At 38.3% G+C, this 12,013-nt stretch overlaps 1 protein-coding gene across 1 annotated transcript; it reads right to left on the bottom strand.

The window, feature by feature from the left end:
* Window positions 1-5,539: 5,539 nt before the first annotated feature.
* On the bottom strand, window positions 5,540-10,452 carry LOC121771749 (alpha-xylosidase 1-like). The gene is made up of 3 exons (XM_042168611.1): window positions 10,062-10,452; window positions 9,290-9,978; window positions 5,540-7,611 (listed from the first exon to the last, which is right to left on the bottom strand). Exons 1-3 carry the CDS (start codon window positions 10,283-10,285, stop codon window positions 5,741-5,743), a joined length of 2,784 nt encoding a protein of 927 aa, XP_042024545.1. The 5' UTR covers window positions 10,286-10,452; the 3' UTR covers window positions 5,540-5,740.
* Between the last annotated feature and the right edge of the window lie 1,561 nt (window positions 10,453-12,013).

Consider the following 12,013-nt stretch of genomic DNA (forward strand, 5'->3'; position numbering starts at 1 on the left):
ATTACTACTACATCCACTTACTAATAGTGTGACACAAATTCTGATAAAATACGATTAGTGCATTCCTACGTAATTTATGACAATGAGATATTATAAGAAAGCAAAATAGCAAATGGTCTATGATATCTTACTTATGGATGATGATATTTTATGAAAGTTAATTTTTGCAGATTGTAAGCACAGATGTTTTATAGTCTGTTTACTGATGCGGTTAATTATATCAAATGTGCATTGTCCATCTCAAATTTAACCTTCAATCCTAAAACACCCCATTTTGCACTAAACAATCAGAAATTTAATCAACCAACGAAGCAAAAAAAATCGATCCTCCATTGTCTAGAAAATCGCCCTTTTTAACAGAAATGACGTCGAAATTGCTCAAATATTGCCCTTAAATTTTGAATAATACTCCAATATTTTAATTTTTACCCAATATTCTGCTCAAAATACGATTATGAAATTGCTCCAATATTTTAAACAAAATACGACTAGCACACCAACAATTAAATCCTAATGACCATACGTTTTCTCTTATACAACCAACAAATCGTTTTGTAAGTCATGCAATTATTTCCGCAAATAATATGAATTTCCTTTAAGTAGAAATTGGATCATGGGAATCTTGCAATCAATGTAGTAAAGTCTAAACCAAAAAAAATAGTAGGTAATGAGTCAAAGCACATGAATTATATGCCCATTAACTCTTTATTTTGATCTGACTATAACATCACATAAATAAGACCTCTGTTTTGAACAATACGATAGAATACTTTAATTTTCATTATGGCATAGTTAAATACTTTAAATTCACAACAGATGTGAGGTTTCACCTATTGGTTGGAATTTGAGACTGTGATACGGACCAAACGGGAGAACTCATCCCAAAAGACTAGTCTGATAGGAGAGAGAGCCCATTTAGTCTATATACCCCACATCAGTTGTTCTCACAACTAATGTGGGAATTGAGTCCGTAACATTCGACCCTCCTTTAAGGGCCAACGTCCTCGTTGGTCACGGCTGGTTCTTTGCCAGGCCACCACTCCGTGGGCCACCACTCCGAGTTCTCGTTGGTCACGGCAGATTCTTTGCCCGGCCACCACTCCGTGGCTCACCACTCCGAGCGGCCCCAAACGTACTCGTTGGTCACGGCGAGTTCGCTGCCCGGCCACCACTCCGAGCCGTTTGGGCTCTCAATGAAAGCACCAATTGATACAGACCAAACGGGAGAACTCATCCCAAAAGACTAGTCTGTTAGGAGAGAGAGCTCATTTAGTCTATGTACCCCACATCAGTTGTTCTCACAACCAATGTGGGAATTGAGTCCGTAACAGACTGTGTGGTGAAATTTGCGGTTGTGCCACTCACTGTGAAAATGAGTCTTCATCCTATTTCTGAATTTTGGCCAAAAAAAACTTGAGAAAATATATAACTGACACTTGCATGGAGGATAAGAATACATAAATTCTTCAACTTATCCACTTGTTTGTTTATACTATATGCCAAATAAACTTGGTACCACTTTTTTTTCCCTTCTACCTCTGTTGGCTTGAGGAATTGAATCGATAATTTCTAGAAATGAGTCATTTAATTTATTTTCTTAAACTTTTTAACTGTGCCCACTGTTTATAGTTTCAAAATTGCATACTACTAACTTTATTGTTTAAGTGACATTTTGTTTATAACGTATCATGAAGAAAAAAAAATCTATGTTAAAATACAAATATAATTAGAAAAGTTCCGTAAACCTCAATGATCTAAATTATTCCCTTGTTGGAAATTGCATTGACCTAATATTTATGTTTTTTTATCATTTAAAACCTCGTTGAGTAATTACTATGTTAAATCAACGAGACAAAGACAATCATTGTGCATTTTAAAAAAACCTATATGGATCAAATTAAACTTCAAAAACTAGAACAAAAACATGAAATATGAAATGTACCTAACTTTGACATGCAGACCGTAATCCTTGCAATACATTATTTTTTATTTGACAAAATCATCCTTAAAAATATGAAAAAATTTAAAAAAAAAACAAATTTAACCAGATGTAAAAATTAGAATTTCCTGAGGATATAATTGTACTTGATCATGAACGTGCCAGAATTGCCATTTCCGATTTCTGGATACTCAAATGCAAAATAGTTAGGCGAATTATTTTTAGTAATTAAATGATCAAGGCAATCGGCTCAGCTCTTTAATCGTCACTAAAGATTACTATAACCATGTACTACAGTCTACATGATTGCATAGGATTTTCCTTTTCTTTTATAAGAGAGTAATATTATTAACATGGGATTGATAAGAATTCTACTTCATAATAATTAATGAGATACGTTATTTTATTGCCAATTCAGATGGAGTACTAGAGTTTCAATAGCACTCCTTTCCAAATAGGAATTTAATCATGGAATTTCTCATCTTATTGGGTATTGCTGAGAGTACACAACAAAACCGTGACAAAAATAGTTTGAATAATTACATGATACGAAATTATGAAGTGTGTAGATTCGCAATTTCAATTAATATAGCAGAATACAAGTTTAATTGAATCTGATAAATATGACAAACTATCGCAACTCAATAATATAAATTTGTTATACTAACGTTTTTATCATGTATTTCGACAATATAACCAATTAGTACTTTTTTGAAATCTAATAAAAATAGTATACCTCCTATGTTTATGTAGGGCGTGATCTCTTAAGAACCCAGTAACCCACTTAAAGGAAAAGAATATAGAATCAATCAATTATTGGACTAGAAAATAGATATTCTAGATCTATTTCTATTTGTTAGTTATATGTAGAGTATCAATTAGATGGTATTTTTTTTTTAAATATAGGTGATAATTAAAATAACCACTTAAAATAACCACTTTTTCATATTTTTTAAAAAACGAACCTTTTATATCTCTCTTTTCTAATATTTTTTTCCCAAACTAAAGCTAATTTTATGAAAATCTAGCAACGTCCTAATTACATATGATCAGTGGCGGACGCAGGATTTCGACTCTGGGGAGTCCAAATTACTATTACCAGTTACAGAGTATTTTTCGATAGTAATCACACCGTAAGTAGTTGTGGCATGAGTGATAAGGAAGTTATGATATGTATAGATTATAGTGAATGACAAATAATAAAATGGTTATGACAATAACTAGAGATATAAATGATAGTTAAAAGTAGTTAAAAAATTTTAAAAGAAAAAGAAAAAGATAGCAAAATAGGAAGTGTTCTCACTAAAAAAAAGTAGCTTGTCTATTAAAAAAGAAAGGAGAATTGAAAAAATGAAAACAAAATAATATAAAAATAGCAAAATAGGAAGTGTTTTCACAAAATAAAAAAATGTAGCTTGTTTAAGAAAAGAGAGCTGAAAAAATGTTACGCACTAACCGAAAAGAAAGGAAAGGAGAATTGAAAAAATAAAGCAAAATAATACTCCCTCCATCCCACAAGAATATGCACTATCTCCTTTTTAGTCCGTCCCATAAGAACATGCACTTTCTAATTTTAGAAACTATTTTCTCTCTAACGAGGTGGGACTCATTCTACACTAACAATACTTTAATTATTTTTCATCGCTATCTCTCTCTTACTTTACCAATTTTACATTAAAACTCATGTTGAACTCAAAGTGCATATTATTTGAGGACGGATGGAGTAAAAAAAATAGCAAAATAGGAAATGTTTTCACAAAATAAAAAAAAAATGTAGCTTGTCTAAGAAAAGAGAGCTGAAAAAATGTTACTAACCGTAAAGAAAGGAACGTTGCCTACAGAAAATGGAAGGCTGAAGTGAAGATCGATTGCGCTAACTACGATACATGTACTAACTGCGAACCTAATAATAAAAAAGTTGGGGGTTCCATTAGACCCCAAGGAAGGTATTATATAAATAATAGTGCGTATCATGTACAACTGCTAAGGAAGGTATTATATAAATAATCTGTTGACATATTTTTATACGTACACCATAAATTAAGTTAAAGAATGTCGAACGTATTATGTTAGACTAGACAGTTCGATGCTCAGTCTTCTATTACATTTCCATATTAAGATTGTCATTGGAATAAGAAATTTTGTTTGGGGGAAGGGAAGGGAAGGAACAAAGAGGTAGGATATAAAAGAAAATGCTGAACGCGAATTAAAGAAAAGGTTATAAAAGTTGAAGATACAACGGAACTAAATAATCACCTCATATAATTTAAAATTGTGTAGAAAGGGAAGTAGTGAAAATTAGTTATAGTCACGTACTGACATAAGGGCGGTGGCACGATAGCGTAGGAGAATGGGGAGTGGCAGGAAGTGTGGGCCCAGATTTGGCTTGCTTGGTGTTCCCGCCAAAGCGGCGAAGGGTCCCACCACACCCCCCCTTCTTTTCCCGCCAAAATCTTAGGTGGTACCCAAAGTATCCATGCCACGTGTCCTAGCTACTTGAAAAAGTGTCATTTAGTTATTTCAATCACGGATAACACATCTTCTGTAATTTGAAAAAAATTAATGTAAAGTTGACACTTCATGATCGATGTTGAATTGAATGCTATTTATATACACAAAAAAATGATAAATGCACAAGCAACCAATCGCAAGAAGCGAGCACTAGTATTCCAAGTACTTATTGTGAATATATTTTTATTCACCAAATCCTTATTCATCCATAATAAACATTCAAGTACTAAGTACATCGTAGGTAGACATGCCCAAGGTTTTCAGTTCCGGCGGTTAACCGCAGAACCGAAACCGTGACATTGTTTACGAATAGGAACCGCCATATTTGGAACCGCGGGCCGGTTCCGATTCAAGATTTTACGAACCGAAACCGTCACCGAATCACCGGTTCGTTAACTGGCGATTTCACGGTTCCGGTGAGGTATTCGAGTCGTCCGCCGTTGGCAGCCAAGGAGCAGCTTTTTCAGACGGTTTTTTGACCGGAATCGCCGGTTTCCCGGTTCCGGTGCGGAACACAAGGCTGACATGTTGCAACGCCGATTGGATGTTTCATACATGTAAGCAAGGTAAGAGAACTACGTGGGCTTTGATTCCTCGATAAAATTGTGGATACGTAGGCAACTCAACTTAAATTTGAAAAGTTTAACTTTGAAAGTGTAAGTGGAGCTCAAGCCCTTTTCAATTTTTTCCTTTTTCCCCCCATTTCTTGTTTTTTTATTTATGTTCCGACGACACTTGTAAATTATCTCATATTGTTGTATATATATTGTAAATTGTAATGTATCGTTGTCCGTTACAACTCAAATTCAATAAAATTGATATGATTTTCACCTTATTCATCACATTTCAATTTAAATTATCCATTGTCTTGTTCCAATTTATTGTATAAGTCCAAAACTCCAAATTACATAGCAAAAAAAAAACCCGCCAAACCGAACCGGAACCGCGAGGAACCGTCCGAAAACCTGCTGTTCGGAACCGGAACCGGAACCGTGAAATAGCCTCACGGTTCAGTTCCGGTTCCACATTTCTCGAAACCGGAACTGGAACCGCCTTCGGAATCGCCGGTTTACGAACCGTGGGCATGTCTAAGGCAACTCCCATTTAATTCCAGAAAATAAAATGAAGTGTTCAAGCGATTAAATGGAGTGGGATGTGAAATGTTCCATTGTCATCTCCTCCCCATTCACAACCTCGATTCACCACTTAATATCAAGACAACAAATTGAAGATTAATTAATTAATTCCATAATAATCCAGCAAATACTCCTATGAAGAATGAAAATATCTTCAGCCTTTGATTCCCATCTTCCACGTCATAGCAAATTTCTTCCCCACGGGCAACTCAAGCCCTCCGATCTCCACCATCACATGCTTCCTCTTCCCCTCCTCCGCCTCCATCTGATGCTCCGACGTGCTGACCTCCACCGCAGAAGCATCTTCCACCGCGTTCCCATCGACCTCAACCTCGACCGTGCTAGCAACACTACCCTCCAACCCAAGCACAGTCACCTTCCCCACAATCCAACCCTTCTCCAAAGCAAACTCACCTTCTTGAACATTCGACCACACCTTCACCACGCCATCACTAATCTTGGCATATAGCTCGACGTAGGTTGATGACCCTGCTGCCACCTTCATCTCCGGCAGCTCATCATCGTCGAGGAAGAGACTCCCCTCGCACTTCCCTTCCTTGGCACCGAGCGGGAAGGCTACAACAAGCGTGAAAGGCGTGGTTCTTGCTTCCTTAGATATCAGCCCTCCTTGTTGCATTGGGATTATGGCGTTTTCATACACATGCACGTTGATCGTGTGCAGTGGCGCGTGCAGCAAGACATGGCTCGATTCTTTCGACACGATCACCTTTGCAAGATCAAACATGTTGTACCAGCTTCCGGGAGGGAACACGGCCTCCACAGTTGTCTTGTTTGGCTCAAGAACCGGGGACACCATCACATTGCTCCCGAGCAGGAATTGGGTGCTTAAATCATATAGTTTGACCATGTTCGGGAAGCTGAAGAACAAAGGACGGGCGATGGGAGCGCCCGTTGTGTGAGCAACATAGCTGAGCGTGTATAGATAGGGCAGAAGCTTGTATCTCATGCCTAGAGCATTTCTTGCAGACTCTGCAACTGACTCCCACTGGTAAAGCTCTTGTCTTGGCGAGTAGAAGTTTGCATGATCTCTTGAAAAGGGGTAGAAAGCCCCGAGCTCGATCCAACGATTGCAGAGCTCCTCTGTTGGAGGAGGGTAGAATCCACAGATGTCTGATCCTACCATTGGAACTCCAAATATGCCAAAGTTGAGCATTGTGGAGATTGAGTACTTCAAATCCTCCCATGTAGCCTTGTTGTCCCCTGTCCAATGCGCGGCATAATGCCCTGATCCAACAAAGGTGGAGCGAGTTAGGATGAACGGGCGCTTCCCCTGCAGGCCCTGCAGCGCCTTGTGGGTGGCGATGGCCTGTGAGAAGCCATACAAACTGTGAGCATCATACTCCAACACGCCGTTGTAGTGATAAGCACTCGTTGCTATGGTCTTGTAGCCTATAGGTGCTTGTATGCCCGATGCGTTGATTTTGTAGGGCGGGTCGTCCCACCTCGTGTTAGTAATGTTCTTGCAGTCGAGGCAGCACTCCCACCCCGGTCCGGTCCCGTTCGGGCAGATCCTGTCCTGTGGGATCGTGCATAGGCCGTTGCAAAAGTTGGAGGCCTCATTCATGTCGATCCAGAGGCCATCAACGGGAACAAGCTCGTGGAAACGATGGATTTCATCGCCCCACCATTCGATTGTTTTTGGGTTGAGGAAGTCAGGGAAGTTGACAGCTCCGGGCCAGACCTGGGCGAGGAAGGGCTTGCCGTGGTACTTGATGAAGACGTCGTTGGCAAGTCCACGTTGGTAGACACCGTAGGTGCTGTTGACGCCGATCCCAGGGTCTATAAGAACAATGTACTTCATTCCTTGGGCGTGGATCTTCTCCAAGAATGCTAGCAGCTTGGGGCGAGGGTAGTTGTGAGGGTTGAGAGTGAAGTCCTTGTGTCCGTCCATGTGATCGTCGTCGTTCCATATCACGTCGAGTGGGATCTTCGCCTTCTTGTAGTTGTCGACAACATCTTCTACAACTGATAAGTTGTGGTATCCCCATCTGCATTGATGGAACCCTGCACAAAGAAAAGTTAGGATATTCATCCCTTTTAGTTACATGGACGTGTTCATATAATAGTATGCACAGGATCGGACAATAATGAGTAGTTTGTATTTCATCTATCAAGAATTAATAATGAGGAAGATTACTAACAATAAGGTCGTAATTAGCCAACAATTATAGCATAGTTGGAGAGCAAAGCTAAACGAGTCAAATGTTCTACCCGGCCCAGCCCATTCCCATCGGGCTTGAGTTTTCGTTTAGGGGTCAAGTCAGGCCGGCCCATTGTGTGGGGCAGGATTCAGCAGCTTTAGAGAAAGCAAGCCCATTTAATGGTCCCCTTGGAAAATAGGATGTGAAGATAAGGATTTTGCCTAACATTTGCCCACCTTTTGTTTGGTTAGATTCCTCTGTGTAGTGGTGATATTATTAATGTAAGAAATATATTCTTTTCGATTATAGTTGAATATATCATTTTAGAAAATGGGAGGTGTTGAGCATCTTTATTGCTGTTGAATGATGAAAGTAGAAAAACAATATGAAATGCATGCGTTTATGTGGGCCTAAAATTTTTCGGAGCGTCATGGACAAAAGATCTTTGCTGAGAAAGTATATATTGGAATAGTACAGTAAATGATTCTCTCACATGGGTAACTGTTTTAGTTCGAAACTCTCAACTTTGGAATGCTAACTTGTCTTGAAAAAAAATACTACTAGCAATTTCAAGAAATTTCTATCTGGCTAAGAAAACGATGCCGTGAAGTGTGAAACTATGGGGGAAAAATAATTACAGAAAACAGATTGGAGAAATATGCAGCATATAGCAACAGAGGAAAAACAAGCATGAAGACAATAAATGTAAATGAGCCTAAATAAAAGATAGTAGATGTAATATGCGACGTGTGCAAGAAGGTGTCGTGACATGTTGAAAGAGAGAAATACTTCCACGTATTTCGAATTGTTTAATACACCTGTCTCCATGTAATGATTATGTATAGCCAAGATTATTATAGTACTGGTAAAATATTTCGCCTAATCCTATGCACATATTTGTTTATGACTCAATTCAATCTTGAAACCATCAAGTTCTAATTTTACTTTCCACAAGAACTTTTGAGACAGAGTAATTACTAAATCAATACGTACTTACACAAAGATCTACTCCTACTTTTTTTTTATAAAAAGGTAAATCTTCCAATCAATCTCATCCTCATTAACATTGGTCACAGTCAAAATGTGGTCCTAACTGCGACTAGTCATGTTTAGCTAAGTAATTTAATGTTCGTCTATACGGTGTTCTGCCTAAGGTCCTAGTATGGGCAATTACAGAGAGAAAGCTTATAATAAATTTCTAGTGCTAACATAATCTATAGAGTAGGTGAAGCATATCCATTTCTTAATGTGAAACAAACCAAAAGAAATCCCATACTCAAAGCTCTAAATAATTCTTCTATCTAATCATTAAATCAGCAATCCTAGCTCATTAAACCTTATCAACATTCAGTACTCCTATTTCACTATTTAGTTAGTGGAGTATTATCACCTAACACAGTATACAATACTCAATTAAATAAGCCATAAATGCACACCAATCACAAACTGCTAATTCCGGGATAACCCAACAAGACAAACAGGATTGAAAACAGAGAATACAAAATACAGTAATTAAAAAATGATAAAAGAAAAAAACTGACCGAAAGCCCAGTAAGGCATCGGCGCCGGTCGGCCAACAAACGCCGTGTACTGATCGACGACAGCGAGCGGCGTGTGGCCGGAGAAGAAGTAAAGGTCTAAAACACCCCCGATAACCTTATAGGTCAGGGAATCGCCCCTGTAGAAAACATCCATACCGTTACTGTTTAACAGCAGAACCGCGTGAGCGCGCGCTTCTCCACCGTCATTCCTCAGGTCCATGTACACCGGGTGCGACCCGTACAAATCCGCATTCAGGTTAATCGCCGAAATATCGGTCGTGTACAGAGTGTAGGGATCGTTGGGGTACAGCTTCATGCCGTGGGGCTGCGTGTTCTCCCCCAAACCATAAAGTGACGCGTTTTTAGGCAATTTTGTCGAGATCTCCAGATACTGGTCTTTGAACACCAAATCGCTGTACGGATCCGATGCCTCCGCGCGGCTGTTGAAGAGAATCTCGCCGTTGGATTTCCGTTTCACCGTGAAACTGAAAGGATCCCTCGTGTAGGCGAAGATAAGCTCCGTCCCGACGTATTCCGTCGCCGTAAGCGCGTCCTTCCTCGGAGAGGCAGAGGCGAGCGCCTGCTTGAGCTGCGGAGGCTTCTCCCGCGGCAGGAGATTGTACGGAACCTCCCATCTCTGCTTCTCCGCGGCGGTGATGTGGACTCTCAGACGGCTGCCGGTTTCGTGCCTGCGGGAATTTGTAAATTAGGTGGCAATGCAGGAAAATGGGGCAATGATTGGGGGAATTGAGTAGCAATTGTAAAGCCTTACTTGACGGAGAGGTGGAGGTGGGGGATATCGGCGCCGTAGATGTTGTTCTTCTGCTTGAGTTGAAGTAAGCCGACGAGGCCGCCATTGGAGGACTCCTGGATGGAGACTAAGCGGTAGCCGTTGCCGATTTTCTTGGGAACGGTTTGAGCTCCGGCTGAAGCTAAGACGAAGAGTAACAGCAAAAAAGTTGGAATGGGAAAGGAAGAAGGGAGGGAGAGGGACATTTTTGGTGGTGTGATTGTGGTGGAAAGTGTTGAGGGTTTATATAGAAGAAGAATGGCACAAATGCATAGGTATGGTATGGATTAGTGAAGGGATGGGGTGTTGGCTTGATTAACACTCAATTTTACATGTGAGTTGTGAATTTTTGTTTTATCGCTGCATTTTTTCTGGATTAATCATTGATTGATTACCGTCTATAATTATTTTTAAGATTAAGGAAGGCATGAGATGTTGTCTTATTTAGGTACTGTGCTTCCAATCAACGCAGTGACTGACGACTACTCACTGTGTTCCTCCGTGTTTGTAGACGCCAAAATAGAACACCATATTTTATTTATTTTTATTAGGGATAACAATATAAATCATTTCATATAGGTAATCCAGAAAATAGTAAGCTGTAAGTATATGGTACTCCACTTCATTTATTTTTATGACATTGAAAAATAAAATTATTTTTCGTGGATGAATGAAGTGGTGAGGGCTTGGTATAGTTAGAGCACTTCTGATATCTCATTTATCCAAGGAATAGTATTTGTTAATTATCAGCTAATAACTTTGAAGTTTCGCAGTAACAACTGAAAAAAATAAGAACATTGAAGCAGTAAAATTTTATAATTGATAATAGGATTATAGGTGGGGTTGGGGAAAAATATCGAAAAAGTGATATATCGCTCGTATCGTATTGAAAAATATCGAAAAATTATCAAATTTTCAGTATATTGTAATTTTCGATACTATACAATATCGCATCGTAAGTTTTCGATACGATAACAATATGAATTTCCTTATATCACGATATATCGTTTTATATCGAATATACGATATGTATCGATATTTTCGATATATCGAATTATATCGAAAATCAATACATATTGAATTATCGATATATACCGTATATATCGAAACATATTAAAGTTTAAAATCATAAATATATATATATAGGGGTGTGTTAAAATGACAACACCTCTTAAAGTAACACCATACCACCATTCCTAGCCAATCATTTGTACATGTGGACGAATAATCAGCTGCCATGTGGCAATCATAAAAAATGCTCAAGGGTAAATTTTCTCGGCCAGCAATATCCAATACACTATACAACAATTTTTCTCGGCCAACAATATCCAATACGCTAGACAGCAATCTATAGATTGTTGTCTAGCGTTTATACTATTGTTGTGTAGCGTTTATAATATTGCTGGATACGTGGTGTCACAGTGTCACTTTAAGAGGTGTTGTCATTTTAACACAAACATATATATATATATATATATATATATATTTAATTCATTAATATATTTAGAAAAAATATATATTCATTTTATTGTGTTGAAGTTTTATTAATTTTTGTGTTATTTTTCAGTTTTGAAATTATATTTTTCGATATATAGGTATTTGAAACGGTACGATATTTCGATATATCGTATCGATCTTTGATATATCGTTCTGAATGATATATCGAAATATCGATACGGTAATGATATTGATATTATCCATATCGAAAGCTCGATATACCGAAACTTTCGATACGATAACGATATGAAATTCTTTCATATCAATATTTTCGATACTATACAACGTTTTCGATACGATATATGTTATTAATCCAGCCCTAATTATAGGAGTCTAGAGACGAGACAGTTAGTTACATTACATTGATAGCCTATTTTTTAGATGTGTTGGCTGGGAGTTAGTTGTGGATGCATACAAGATATTAATACCGAAAAGAA

Source organism: Salvia splendens, chromosome 16 (genome assembly GCF_004379255.2).
Source record: "Salvia splendens isolate huo1 chromosome 16, SspV2, whole genome shotgun sequence".
Lineage (NCBI taxonomy): Eukaryota > Viridiplantae > Streptophyta > Magnoliopsida > Lamiales > Lamiaceae > Salvia > Salvia splendens.